Source organism: Cherax quadricarinatus, unplaced genomic scaffold, assembly GCF_038502225.1.
Source record: "Cherax quadricarinatus isolate ZL_2023a unplaced genomic scaffold, ASM3850222v1 Contig1160, whole genome shotgun sequence".
In the NCBI taxonomy this organism is placed as follows: Eukaryota; Metazoa; Arthropoda; class Malacostraca; order Decapoda; family Parastacidae; genus Cherax; species Cherax quadricarinatus.
This window is the reverse complement of record NW_027196186.1, coordinates 69436-85303: the sequence shown is the minus strand read 5'-3', so window position 1 is coordinate 85303 and position 15868 is coordinate 69436. Positions and strand designations below refer to the sequence as shown.

The following is a 15868-nucleotide window of genomic DNA, read 5'->3' as shown; positions in this document are numbered from 1 at the left end:
GGGCCTACAGAATCATCATTTACACCAGAAGGTGCTAAATTTACATTATGTGAGAGTCTTTCTGTAGCTTTACTAAGCCCTACTGTAGATATTTTCTCTGGAAGTCTATCTACAATTACTGCATTAACACATTTTTTCCTCATAGCCCAACCTGACAGTTACATAAACAGTGTCATACAATTGAGCTCTTTTATCTGAGAGAAAACCAGATAATTTTAGAGTTGTAGGATCTCCCATCTGTACTTTCATACCATCAAGACATTTACGTTTAATGAAAGTACGTTGGGATCCCTGGTCTAATAATGCAGTTACATTTTTTGATTTATGCCTTTTATCATCAACTTTTACATGTAACACAGGTAAGGCTACTTCAGCAAAACCATTATTATTAACATTAGCAGCAATTTTTACATTAGCCACTGTTGTGTCAGGATTGTCAACATTATCATTATTATCAACATTATCATATAGACCCTTACACATGACTATATGGTGTCTTCCTTTGTGACATTGATAACAGAAGTTTAATTTGGCATAACAATCCTTTACATTGTGATTACCCAAACACCTGATACATCTGTCAAGTTCTTCCAATCTTTCAACTTTATCATTCCATGAATTGTATGCAATGCAATTCTTAGAAAAATGAGTACCCTTGAAGAAAAGACAATCTCTCTTTTCTTTGACTGGTTTCTTATTAACTGGGCTACTCTTAGGAGGGTACTTATTCTTCTTACCTTGTGGATAATCATTATTTCTGATTCTTGCTACTTGATATGAACCTATGCAACTCTTTTTAGGAAATGAATTTTGATTATTACTACTGGGATAATTTTTCCCTTTGTGAAACTTGACAGATACCTCAGAGTTATTATGTGTTGCATCTTTAAAATGAGTTAGTTGGCAGGTATGCAACTACACAATTAATTCTTGTAGACCTAGTCTTATTTCCTCCAGACTAAAATAACCCTTGTGATATTTGTTTGAGAACCATTCAAGTGTTTTATAGCTTAATTTATTCTGTACCATGGCACTCAATAACCAGTCTGATTCCTTCAGATTATATTTATTACTTAAAGTTTTGAGAGTGCTCTCCAGTTTAACTCTAAACTGCTCTAAACCTTTGTAAGTGTGATCTGGAGATTTTAAATTAACAATGATATTCACTAGATCCAACCTACTTTTTTCTGTATTACCATAAGTGACTTTCAACAAGTCAACTGCTTCCTTGTAAGAGTCATCTACATTGGGAAAGGCTTGTATGAGCATGTGAGCATCTCCTCTTACCTGTCCTTTGAGGTAAAATAATTTAGTTACACAGGCTAGGTCACTCCTGTCATGCACAAAAATTGACCAAAATTCCTCCCAATTTTCTCCAGGATTAAACAGGCAAACACAATTCTGGGAGTTTTGGCAAAGACATATTATTTGTTGGAGCAGACTGATTAACTGCCTGGTTTACACATTTTAATTTATTCAAGGCCTGACTTTTACAAGAAAGAATCTTTTCCTCTAATTCATAATACTGATTAATCATGAGATCTACTTCAGTCTCATCTACACAGTTTACTAACAAATCTCCTTCATATTTGTTGTAATATAATTCGTATGAATCATATCTATTACCTAAAGCATCTAAATACAATTTTAAATCATCAGTATTCACAGTTTCTTGATTCATTAATTCCAAACATTTATTATATGCCTTGGTTACATGACCCTTTCTAGCTTGCAATGACGCTTTCTTTGCTCTATATTCCATATGTTTGTCTTCTATATTAATTTCCTCATTTTCAGCCATGATGCAATGTATTAAATTCAACTTAATAACACTGATTATGTACTAAATTATGCACTTTATAAAGGTAAATAGTACAACTTACCTTTGAATAAATCCTAGCTACCTGAGCTTAGCAATTACATGTAAGAAATTTATATAAATTTTAAATGTACATTAATACAAACCTTCAGCCAGCCTTGGCTTATCAAAATTAATATTATACAAATTAATATAAATCCTTGCCAGAATTTGGCATAGCAAATTAATATTATACACATTAATATTAGTTACACTTGGCTTATCAATTACACATACACTGATATAAATCTTGGCCAGAATTATCTTATCAAATTAATATTATACAAATACATTAATATAAATCCTAGCCACTTTGGCTTTGCAAAATTAATATACACATTAATATAATTAGCTACACTTGGCTTATCAATTACACATACACTTATACACATTAATATAATCTTTAGCCACACTTGACTTATCCAAATTAATATTGTAATAGTTATAATCCACTACACATTAAGTAAATTTGTGAACTTAACATCCACCTCCTTCTGTCATTTCACATATAATTATTAAGTAATTAACTAATTAATGACTTCACTAATTACCTCCGGTTCAAGAAGAACCAATGGGCAAAATTAAATGTGGAAAATTGCATTTATCTGAATGTATCATTATTTACATAACAATAAATAAGCATAGATAATTATTATTTATCAGTTAGACAAGTAGGAATTTGGGACACCTAGGTCGCAAAAAATGTCCCCCTTCGATACCTACCACTGTCATATCCACAAGTTGCTCTGGACCTATTAATTAAATGAAATATACATCACCAGGAATGCTGGTAAATATAAAAATTTGTGGACTGTATATTAAATTAAAAAATGATTATATATAAATACACATTTATATAACAGAAGGAGAATATATCTTAATCATAACACTCACCAATTTGCCTGGAAATCAAGGTGTATCATACTCAGGAAACCTCTGTCTATACATGAAAATAGCAACTGGCCAGAGTTATAACATAACAGACTTATCTGAGGTTCCTGGAGCTGTCTTGTCCAGTCCCCTGATATCTCAAGTTATGCAGGAATGCACATCCAACAATTTCGCCTCCTATTTGAGAGGTGTCAGCCCAAATTTAACCTCTAGAGCACGAACAATTCTTCCCATTATTCACAACGTGTTATTCAATTCAAACAAAATGGTGACTCTCCCTTCTCTCCAGGCTCAGTTTCCCATTTTCTATGACATAAATGCTATTAAATACAGTATGGCCATCTATATACATATAAATACAGAATTTCTGGAAAATATATACAGTATTTTCCACACATATGTTAAACTATGTTCACCATGGGGAAGTGGAGCAGAATTCTTCCTCCGTAAGCCATAAGTGTCGTAAGAGGCGACTAAAATGCCGGAAACAAAGGGCTAGTGACCCCTTTTCCTGAATTAATTACTAAATTTAAAAAGAATCTTTTTTCTTTTTGGGCCACCCTGCCTCGGTGGGATACGGCAGGTTTGTTGAATAAAGAAGCTGAACTATGTATAATAATTGTACCTATGTGTACCTGCACCTAAGTAAACTTACTTTAGAGTTTATGAACTACTTACAATCCTCATTAAGCAAGTACGACTGTTCAACTGCCTCCCAGCATACACAAAGGGCCCCCTTATGTATGCTGGCTGTCTTCAAAAAGGCGCTGGACAGGCACCTAAAGTCAGCAACTAACTAGCCGAGTCGTGGCTCGTACGCTAGTCTACGTGCGGTCACCAGTAACAGCCTAGTTGATCAAGCCCTAATCCACCCGGAGGCCTGGTCACAAACAGGGCCACGGGGGCGTTGACTCCCGAAACCCTCTCCAGGTATAACCAATGAAAATAAGTTACTATATCCTAAGTTCTCTACACATATGCTGCTATGTATGATAATCTGTTTAACTGTATTTGTGTATACCTGAATAAACTTACCAGATACTGCCTGGCCTACAGGAAGAAGCATTTACCAGACTGGTTGATTTAAGTTTAAAGCCTGTCGACTACGTGAAGCTGCAGGTAGCCTGTTCACCATCACTCAGTAAACTTGAATCACCAAAACATGAATTAAAATAATGTCTCAGCATATATACATTGAGTGAATGATTCTGTGGAAAATTGCATTTATCTGTATGTAACTCATAATGTACATACCAGTAAATAACAAAGATAATTATTATTTATCAGAGTTACGTAGACAAGTAGGAATTTGGGACACCTAGGTCGCAAAAAAATGTCCGGTGGCCTGGTGGCTAAAGCTCCCGCTTCACACACGGAGGGCCCGGGTTCGATTCCCGGCGGGTGGAAACATTTCGACACGTGTTTCCTTACACCTGTTCACCTAGCAGCAAATAGGTACCTGGGTGTTAGTCGACTGGTGTGGGTCGCATCCTGGGGGACAAGATTAAGGACCCCAATGGAAATAAGTTAGACAGTCCTCGATGACGCACTGACTTTCTTGGGTTATCCTGGGTGGCTAACCCTTCGGGGTTAAAAATCCGAACGAAATCTTATTTTATCTTATCTTACCTACCACTGTCATATCCACAAGTTGCTCTAGACCTATTAATTACAAATGAAATATACATCACCAGGAATTCTGGTAAATATATAAATTTGTGGACTGTATATTAAAATTAATGATATATATATATATACACATTTACATAACAGAAGGAGAATATATCTTAATATCACTCACCAATTTGACTGGAGATCAAGGTGTATCATACTCAGAAAACCTCACTGTCTATACATGAAAATAACACTGGCCAGAGTTACAACATTATTATTATTATTATAATAAAAAAGAAGCGCTAAGCCACAAGGACTATACAGTGAGTTACAACATAAACAGACTTATCTGAGGTTCCTGGAGCTGTCTTGTCCAGTCGCCTGATATCTCAAGTTATGCAGGAATGCACATCCAACAATTTCGGCTCTTGTTTGAGAGGTGTCAGCCCAATTTTACCTCTAGAGCACGAAAAATTCTTCTCATTATTCACTAACGTTTGTGTTGACTCAATTCAAACATGGCGAGTCTTCTCTGCGCAGGTGCAGAATTTCCCATTTTTTATAATAATTTTTATTAAATACAGTATGGCCATCTATTTATATATAACTACTGTATTTCTGGAAAATATATACAGTATTTTCCACAGATACCTTGCAGGCGAATTATTTGTACACTGAGAGGTGTTTGCGTCTCGGTGTACATACCATGCGAGTTTATTATAATCTCTATTTTTAACTGATGAGGAGCAAAATACATGCAGCCTTAATTACCTTCTTGTAGTCGATAGACTTGAAACTCATTTAACCAGCTTCCCTGTGCATTTCTAATCAAAATGTTCCGCATAATCAGGGATTTTCCAAAAATTATGGAATAAATGTCTAATTATTTTGTATCAGTTGTATAGTTTTTGAAATATAATGGGGTCCACCTCTGGTGCAAATTGTGGCACCCACAGCCTCGGAGAAGTGGATAAAAACGCTTCAAGGAAGAATATTTGGATTTCTTCCTGAAGCCATTTGAATATTCCACTTCCCTACCACCCCATCTTTTCATTCTTTTTTACCAATAAGTGTATTTTATTACATAATATATTTTGAAATATACTTTGTTTTTAATAATTTTTATTTGTATATTCTTTTAATAAGTAAGTAAGTAAGTTTATTCAGGTATACACAAATACAGTTACATACAATTATCATACATAGCAGCATATGTGTAGAGAACCTGGGATAACCCAAAAAAGTCAGAGTGACTTATTTCCATTGGGGTCCATTTGATATCCAAGCGGAAATAAATAATAGCGTTTAACTTTATTTGGGCTATCTTAATTTAATTTACATATTGGTTAATAAATAAGATAATTGTAGGTATCATAAATTGTGTATTGAAGGTGAATAAATACTTATTTATAATTTATTATTTATAAAAAAAAAAAAGAGGTTGAAACATCCGGGACCTGTTCGCCCCTACAACTTCTAGCAGATGCTGCTTGCTAATGTTTACATGTGAAAGCTGCTGCTGCTGCTACGTTTAGCAGGGCTGTTTCAGCCAACATGTCGCGGTCCATAGAGATTCCTCTACGTGATAGCGATGAGGTAAATACATTAATAGTACAAGTGTATGCCAGGGATGCTGTATTTAGACATTTTTCCTTCCAAATCTGAGTATTTGTGTCGTTTGTGGTCTGTCTACCCCTAGCAGAGCTGTGGCAAATTTCTTATTTAGATACATTTTTCATGCGTATTTGCGTTTAAAAGTCTAGGAGCTGTTATCTTACATAGCTTATTTCAAAGCCCATCCCAGCTTAGCGTAGGCTATCATCCGCCCCGGATGCGACTGGGAAAAGTCTGCTCACTGGTAGTTATTTATTTATTTTATGTCTTTGCAAACAGTACATTGAGATTTTGTATTTACAATAGTGGGTTGCAATGCAAAGAGAGCCTTTTATTATGCCTAGGCATTATGGGCCAACTTAACATTATTGGCTTACAGTCTACTTAGCACTAAGGAGTATGTCATAGTTGTACAGTAGGATAGTAATTATTTCATAGTTGTACAGTAGAATATTAATTATAAATGAATCAAAATTTGTATAATAGAAAGATATATTTATATTTGAAAATGCTTTTTGTGAAAACAATGATTCAATTATATTCCTGTCAACAATGGATAAAAGGTTCAATGTGATTGTTTCAGTTATGATGTGGGAGTACATAGGTGAGTAAATGTATACTGAGTATTTAGCATTTAGTCTAGGGTGATTAAATGGCTTTTGAGAAGAGTCTTAAATTAATTTTCAGACTGGGTTACTTTAATATCTTCTGGTAATGAATTCCATATTTTGGGGCCCTTTATGTGCATAGAGTTTTTACACAGTGTGATATGGACACGAGGTATATCATAGTAAGTAAATTTATTTAGGCACAGGTACACATAAGTACAGTTATTATACATAGTGTAAATTGCCTAGGATAACCAAAAAAGTCAAAGTAGCGCCCTTGACTGACATCTGAAGGACCTTTGTTCGATCCCATCACGAGGGGAAATGATGATCGTGTTTCCCTACACCTATTGTCTCTTTTCAGATAGGTACAAATAGGTACCTGTGTAGGAATAAGACATATGCACAACCAAAAAAAAAATATGTATAGTATATTTTTAACTCTGTATTCAGATTGAAAAAGCTACCATTGGCAGAGCATTTTCTTCAATAAATGTCTTGATTGCAAATATGCCTTATTCCCAAAATCTGTCTATTTTAACATATTTGTACTTGTACAACAGGCACCGGGACATTAGCCAATTGTTGTGGGTTGCATCCTGGAAAAAGCATCGAAAGGCCCTAGTGGAATTAAGCCAGATATAATAATAATAATAAAATCTTTATTTACTACAAGTACATGTACATGGTATACAGGCCTTGCTGATATCAGTGGCATACTACTATATAGAAAGTCGCTTGTTATGCTGAGCATTTTGGGCAAATTAGATCAATGTCCCAGGATGCGACCCACATCAGTCAACTAGCACCCAGGTACCCATTTTACTGATGGGTGAACATAGACAACAGGTGTAAAGAAACACGCCCAATGTTTTTGCCCTGGCTGGGAATCAAACCCGGACCCTTGAGAGCTTTAGCCACCAGGCCACCAGAGCACCAGTAGCTTCATTGGGTTATCTTGGGTTACTAACCTTGCATGTTAATAATCCAAATAATATCCATTTTTAGGTTAGGGTTCTTTAGAGCTTTTCCAGCTGTTACGATGGATCCTTGTGTACAGTGGACCCCCGCATAACGATTACCTCCAAATGCGACCAATTATGTAAGTGTATTTATGTAAGTGCGTTTGTACGTGTATGTTTGGGGGTCTGAAAGGAATAATCTACTTCACAATATTCCTTATGGGAATAAATTCGGTCAGTACTGGCACCTGAACATACTTATGGAGTGAAAAAATATCGTTAACCGGGGGTCCACTGTATTTTATTCTTGACTTGCATCCCAATCAGCAGGCCAGATGAATGAAGTTACATTCAATATGTCATGTTTATCCAGGACATTATATAGTGCAAGGAGAAAATGTTGGTCAAGATACACTTCTAAAATTTTAAATGTTATAAGGTAGTAGATAATGTATGAAAGCAAATTAAATATTTTTTTTACAAAATTACAGTCACAATATGACCTGAAAATAATGCCTCAAATTTTGAAAGCGTTAGGAATCTAAATAAACATGTTATAGGAAAATTGAACATAATTTTGAAATATCTGTTGTATGTAATCAAAGTCCAATGACTGTACAGTACTACTATAAAATCTTGAATAAATGTTTTATATACTATCAAGATCAATATATACTGTATGTGAAGATGTAGATACTATAACAGAAATGTTCTGTTAGGGTAATTTTGTGTTTACAGTTTGTACATGAACTTTACTTAAACCAAAACTTCTTTCTTAAACAGGTCATTGAGCTGGACTTAAGTCAACTTCCTGATGGAGATGAAGTACTGGGTATTCTTACCAATGAGAAAGTGCCACTCAATTATTGGGTGGATCTTGCTGTAAGTGTTCTGTATATTTTAAATTTTATGACTTTTCTTATTTACATTTGAAAATTGTGCAAGCCTTTAAATAAAACATCCTTGTGATTGAGATGGCATTGGTTTTTAGAAATTTCTAGCTTTGAGGGAAGGAAAAATAAAATATGTATATAGAATAAGCAGTATACCTCAAATGTATTTTTATTTATTTATCTTCCTTAGTTTTGCTTCCAAATGAGGCTATTATATCTAGGAATGACTTTGGGGAAAATTACCTTCTTGAGAGTGAGCTTGCAAGCAGTTTTCTATAAAAATTATATGGTGTGGAAGACAGTTCAGTCACATAAATTTGAAGATTTGATGGTTGCTTGTTATCTGTTACTAAATATGTAACATAAAACACTAAGGAAAGTTGTTCATACTATATCCCTTCCAATACACATGCTGTATACTGTATGTGTTGGTGTTGTCGTGTACTATGTACTTGGATATTTTGCCTTGAAACTTCTTTTAGAGTTTATGTTCATGCTATACAATTCACATAATGACCTTATATGTTGGTGCACTTGAAACATCATTTATTCATGAGTAATTTTGAAAGTTTTTCTTTTTTTGGGCCACCCAGCCTTGGTGGGAGACAGCTGATGTGTTAATTAAAAAAAAAATTTGGATTTGCTTGACTCCACCATCAGGCATTTGTAGTCTAGGCATTCCACTTGCGTAAAGTCTAGGCATTCCACTTGTGTTAAGTCTAAGTGCTTTGTGTCCACATTGTTGTAGTAAGATAATATGGCCATGCATCTGATATGGCCATCTACAGATAAGCAGAAAATCTAGAATAATTCCTAATGGAGTAAAGTTTTCTCCAAAAATTGTCATAAGTAAATGTTTCGAGTAGCACTGTTGGTTTTCATCTTCATCATAATACTCCACTTCTTAAACATTTCTTTTGTTGCTTATATTTTTATATTTTGACATAAATAAAAAGAAAAAATATTTGGTGGTTTGAGTTCTGTTGTACGCATTTTGAATGAAAGCCAGTATCTTGTCTTGCAGCAATTCAAAGACAGTGGGCACCTAACCAAATGAAGTTAGGTTGTATTGAAGCAAGCTGGGAATAGGGGTGGAGGGAGAGAGGAAAGAGAAGTGGGGAGATTTATATTCACAGGTTCATAATGTATATGCTTTAATCCTGACAGGAAAGCTGGTTGGTTCAGTAGAGGAGAGAGGATAAAACAGAGGAGGATTCTTTTTACATTTTGAATCCAAATTTTTCCTCATATTTTTGACCAATTGTATTTGTTTTTGGTAGACTATATGGATTTTGGTCGCCGGGTCGCCATATGGAGAAGACCCGGGCCGGAAGTACTGGTGAACTAACTCGAATCGAATTGGATTTTGGTGCCTCTATGATGCTCATGGGTTTTTTTTGGTAAAAATTAGTCAAGAATTGTGATTTTTTCCTGATTCTGGCTCTTGTTAATTGTATTGGAATATGTCTGAAATTTAGAATATTTTTTTGCTTAGTTGTTTTTGGACCAAATTATTTCTTTCTTTTTGTCATATAACTGTTTGGTGCTTGTGTGATAAGCTTGTATTTTGTTGGAAAGCATTCGTTAAAAAATATTGAATCTGCAGTCTTGGAACTCATCCTTTTGCTTTACATGTTATACCAGGTTTGCTTTATGCAGTATGGGGCAGGAATGCATTTATTATGCAAAACTAGGGATACTTGTACTATGTAGTGTACTTATTTATTTTATTGTTTAAATGCTTAAATATATTAATACAATATATTCCAGATTTTGCAGTTTTACTTTGAGAACTTATTTGAAGAATGCATTAAACATTTATTTACTTGATACTCTTTATCTTCAGATTGAGTATTATGAGCAAAAAAATGAGGATGACTTTGTACGCATTTTGGAAGCAAGCCGCACTGATGCCAACACCATGTATCGTGATTCAGAGAAGGACCAGGTATGTACTGATTTGCCAAACTGTCTGTGAAAATATTTAATTTTAATTATTGAAATACATTTAGAAATGTCAAGTTAATGAGATCATCACTATATTGTAGAATTTATTTTTAATTGTTATTACTTCTTACAACTTTATTAAATTACTGTAGAGGAATTATTACTCTACAGATGCGTGCCTTTGATACATTGGCAGCTTACTATGTCCAGAAAGCCAACAAAGAGAAGGATAAAACTATCAAGAAAGATCTTTTCCAGAAAGCCACTTATCTTTATACCACTGCTGATAAAATAATCATGTATGACCAGGTAAGAAAGATAAGACATTTGTAAATCAGAGAATTTATTATCATAATCATATCTAAGTGCTAAAACCATAAATAAATCAGAGAAATGAAGGTAAACATAAAAGTACTTTTTGTATACTAATAATGGGCTGTGTACATCTCACCTTTTCAGCTTTACTTAAAAAATTGGGAAAGTTGAAATACTGGTTTTCATTCAATATTCTGTGAATGCCTTATCTGATCAGTTCAAACCTTTAGCACCAATAACTTGAGAATACAACCTCTGGCTTCAAGCTTTTAACCCTTAACCCTTTGACTGTCGAGGTCGTATATGTACGTCTTACGAGGTACCGTGTTTGACATATACATGTACTCATAAATTCTAGCGGCTTCAAATCAAGCAGGAGAAAGCTGGTAGGCCCACATGTGAGAGAATGGGTCTGTGTGGTCAGTGTGCACCATATAAAAGAAATCCTGGAGTGCATAATAATAAAAAAAAAACTCCGACCGTTTTTTTTAATTAAAATGCCGAATTTGTGGTCTATTTTCGTGTAGTATTTATGGTTGTATTCTCGTTTTCTTGGTCTCATTTGATAGAATGGAAAACATATTATAGAAATAGAGGTGATTTTGATTGATTTTACTATAAAAAGAACCTGGAAATGGAGCTCAAAGTAGGGGAAATGTTTGATTTTTGCCGATGTTCAAAAGTAAACAAATGATGTCATTGTCCAATAAATGTCCAACTAGCCATTCTAATATGCAGTCATGAATGTGTTGATGTTATTTATACAATTATTACAGTATTGCAGTAGTCTGCATAACAGTAAATCTTTTATTTTTTTTTTGTTTGAATAAAAATTCAAAATAGAAAGCAAGAGTAATATCAGAGGGGCTTGGAGACATGACTGATGAATAAAGAAAATGTTACTTTAGAGCCAGGAATGTCTGCATTGTTCATTCTGGGCCTTATTTTGAAATTGTCATATTTTTAATTTTCGTGAAATTATCCATATTGCAAATTTCCGACCACGCTATTGGGTAGTTGAAATTGGTAAATGGGCAGTTTTTTGTACTCGATCGATAGAAAAAATGAATTTCTAAAAAAATAGTTACGAGTTTGGTCGACTGGAACAATGGAATTAGCCGAAAATAGGGCTCAAAGTGGGCGAAATCGCCGATTAATAAATATCGCCGAGGTTGCTAACTTTGCGAGAGCGTAATTCCGTCAGTTTTCCATCAAATTTTGTGTTTTTGGTGTCATTACAATCGGGAAAAGATTCTCTATCATTTCATAAGAAAAAATATATATATTTTTTTTTTTTTTTTTTTTTGAAATTTTGCGACACCAGGAGACACTTCAGGATTGGGGATTGCGACAGTCAAGGGGTTAAACTGTCCAAACGTAGATCTACGTTTTTTCAACATTTGAAAGTATGTAAAAAAAGTAGATTTCTTTTCTTTTTTTACATTTGAAAACGTGTAAAAAAAACTTTGATCTAGGTTTTTTTTTTTTTTTTGTTATATTTGAAAATATGTAAAAAAAAAAACGTAGATCAACTTTTGGAGCACTACGCATGTGAACATAGATCTGCCTGGACAGTTTAAGGGTTAAGTTCTGGTATATTTTGGCATATTGGTCTTTGAATAATAGAGAATTCCTCTTTTGATTAGCTTTAATCTCACAAAGCTGGTGTATGTATTTTAAGTTTTAAATTGCCTTGAGCTGTGTAGTTGCCAATATGCTATTATATTGAGGAAATTGGGATATTAATTCCCATTCAGTAACTTGTGAATTCCTCTTCTGATTGGATTTTAATCTGGAATGTTATTTAACAGTTTTAAAAGCTTAAGCCTCACTCTGTACTATTCCTTTTCTGTACATTGACATAGATGGAGCTGAGTGTTTTTGGATATGGGGATGTCTTTCTCGGATCACACAGAAACTGAAACACATCTAAGTTCATTCGTACTTATCTTCCTTTATCTGCTCAAGACTGTTTTCATTCTTTTTTACGGAGTCTTATTTCACAGTACAAGCAAATAGCAGCAGCTTCTGTTTGTTTAGCAGCTGAAACAACATTTTAAAAATATTGTGCATTTCATCCCATGAAAGATGGAGACTAAAAGAACAAGAATTAAATCTGAAAGGGTGATAGGATCTTGAGAAACCAGATGCCTGGGTTATTTATTGGGGATCTTACCAGATGAAGTGACACAAGTTTTCTGCATGGATTACCCATGCCCAATTTTGTTTTTTTTATTTCCTGGAGACTTTTTTATAAATATTGTAATAGTACTAAGTTTAGAACAATATTTATAGAAAGATGGTCTCCGAAATGCATAAGGAATCCTAATCAGAAATTAACTAAGTTATTATTTTAGCATTTAGTGTTATTTAGCGAATTTCTATTTTGTTGACATTGCAGAAGTGATTGTTGAAAATATGATAATCAATTTTTAATTTCTTATTTTTTACAGCCAATATTATTAGCCAATATTATAAGCCTCAATGATATTTTATCATTTGCACAGAATCATCTGCTAGGCAGAGCTTACTTTTGTCTGTTGGAGGGAGACAAAATGGAGCAGGCTGATGCACAGTTCAACTTTGTGCTCAATCAGTCTGCTAACAACATACCATCTTTACTTGGTAAAGCATGCATTGCATTTAACAAGAAGGTAAGCAGTACAGTACCTGTATTTTATTCTCAGAAATTTAATAACCAAAAACATAAAGAAATAAATCTTTACTTTGTGGGGCTTTTGATTCAAAGACTTGGACATGACCTACCCTTCCTTGGACTGAACCTGATTGCTTCCCATTTCCCCAGCACTGTATAATCCTTATAGGTTTAGCACTAATAATGTGAATCTTTTTTTATTATTTTTTATTATCACACTGGTCGATTCCCACCAAGGCAGGGTGGCCCGAAAAAGAAAAACTTTCACCATCATTCACTCCATCACTGTCTTGCCAGAAGGGTGCTTTACACTACAGTTTTTAAACTGCAACATTAACACCCCTCCTTCAGAGTGCAGGCACTGTACTTCCCATCTCCAGGACTCAAGTCCGGCCTGCCGGTTTCCCTGAATCCCTTCATAAATGTTACTTTGCTCACACTCCAACAGCACGTCAAGTATTAAAAACCATTTGTCTCCATTCACTCCTATCAAACACGCTCATGCATGCCTACTGGAAGTCCAAGCCCCTCGCACACAAAACCTCCTTTACCCCCTCCCTCCAACCTTTCCTAGGCCGACCCCTACCCCGCCTTCCTTCCACTACAGACTGATACACTCTTGAAGTCATTCTGTTTCGCTCCATTCTCTCTACATGTCCGAACCACCTCAACAACCCTTCCTCAGCCCTCTGGACAACAGTTTTGGTAATCCCGCACCTCCTCCTAACTTCCAAACTACGAATTCTCTGCATTATATTCACACCACACATTGCCCTCAGACATGACATCTCCACTGCCTCCAGCCTTCTCCTCGCTGCAACATTCATCACCCACGTTTCACACCCATATAAGAGCGTTGGTAAAACTATACTCTCATACATTCCCCTCTTTGCCTCCAAGGACAAAGTTCTTTGTCTCCACAGCCTCCTAAGTGCACCACTCACTCTTTTCCCCTCATCAATTCTATGATTCACCTCATCTTTCATAGACCCATCCGCTGACATTTCCACTCCCAAATATCTGAATACATTCACCTCCTCCAATCTGATATTCAATCTTTCATCACCTAATCTTTTTGTTATCCTCATAACCTTACACTTTCCTGTATTCACCTTTAATTTTCTTCTTTTGCACACCCTACCAAATTCATCCACCAATCTCTGCAACTTCTCTTCAGAATCTCCCAAGAGCACAGTGTCATCAGCAAAGAGCAGCTGTGACAACTCCCACTTTGTGTGTGATTCTTTATCTTTTAACTCCACGCCTCTTGCCAAGACCCTCGCATTTACTTCTCTTACAACCCCATCTATAAATATATTAAACAACCACGGTGACATCACACATCCTTGTCTAAGGCCTACTTTTACTGGGAAAAAATTTCCCTCTTTCCTACATACTCTAACTTGAGCCTCACTATCCTCGTAAAAACTCTTCACTGCTTTCAGTAACCTACCTCCTACACCATACACTTGCAACATCTGCCACATTGCCCCCCTATCCACCCTGTCATACGCCTTTTCCAAATCCATAAATGCCACAAAGACCTCTTTAGCCTTATATTGTTAAATATTTCCACCTGTGCCCTTGCTATATTAATATGGGAAAAAAGCAGAGATAGATGGGATTATGACTTGAAGTTCTTAAGTTTCTGGTTTCTGTGTTATACAATGGTCCCTTGAGTTATGACATTAATTCATTCCAGAAACCATATCGTGCCTTAAAACAATTGCAAGTCAAACCCCAAAATACGTGGTTTTATGGTAGTCATTCCAGAAGACATATCGTACCTCAAAACAATTGCAAGTCAAACCCCAGAATATGTGATTTTATGGTACAATTCTTTCCTAAACTCTGGAGGTGCAACTTTTACTATAGCTTGAACTTTCACATTCACAGATATAACTTACAGGAGGTAGGTTACTGAAAGCAGTGAAGAGATTTTATGAGGATATTGAGGCTCAGGTTAGAGTATGTAGGAGAAAGGGAGATTATTTCCCAGTAAAAGTAGGCCTTAGACAAGGATGTGTGATGTTACCGTGGTTGTTCAATATATTTCTGGATGGGGTTGTAAGAGAAGTGAATGCGAGAGTCTTGGCAAGAGGTGTGGAGTTAAAGGATAAAGAATCAAACACAAAGTGGGAGTTGTCACAGTTGTTCTTTGCTGATGACAATGCTTTTGGGAGATTCTGAAGAGAAGTTGTAGAGGTTGGTGGATGAATTTGGTAGGTTATGTAAAAGAAGAAAATTAAAAGTGAATATAGGAAAGAGTAAGGTGATGAGTGTAACAAAAAGATTAGGTGATGAAAGATTGGATATCAGATTGGAGGGAGAGAGTATGGAGGAGGTGAATGTATTCAGATATTTAGTAGTGGACGTGTCAGCAGATGGGTCTATGAAGGATGAGGTGAATCATAGAAATGATGAGGGGAAAAGGGTGAGTGGCATGCTTACTTGTATGGGTGTGAAGCATGGGTGATGAATATTGCAACGAGGAGGAAGCTGGAGGAAGT

At 35.3% G+C, this 15868-nt stretch overlaps 1 protein-coding gene across 1 annotated transcript in view; it reads left to right on the top strand.

Moving 5' to 3' along the window:
* Positions 1–5826: 5826 nt before the first annotated feature.
* Positions 5827–15868, top strand: part of LOC128690877 (RNA polymerase-associated protein Ctr9) — a 59703-nt gene continuing 49661 nt past the window's right edge. Inside the window, exons 1-5 of the mRNA XM_070080870.1 lie at positions 5827–5959; positions 8331–8429; positions 10287–10388; positions 10559–10696; positions 13210–13356. Of these exons, the coding sequence (XP_069936971.1) occupies positions 5918–5959; positions 8331–8429; positions 10287–10388; positions 10559–10696; positions 13210–13356 (528 nt within the window). The 5' untranslated portion in view covers positions 5827–5917. The remainder of the gene's footprint in view (positions 5960–8330; positions 8430–10286; positions 10389–10558; positions 10697–13209; positions 13357–15868) is intronic.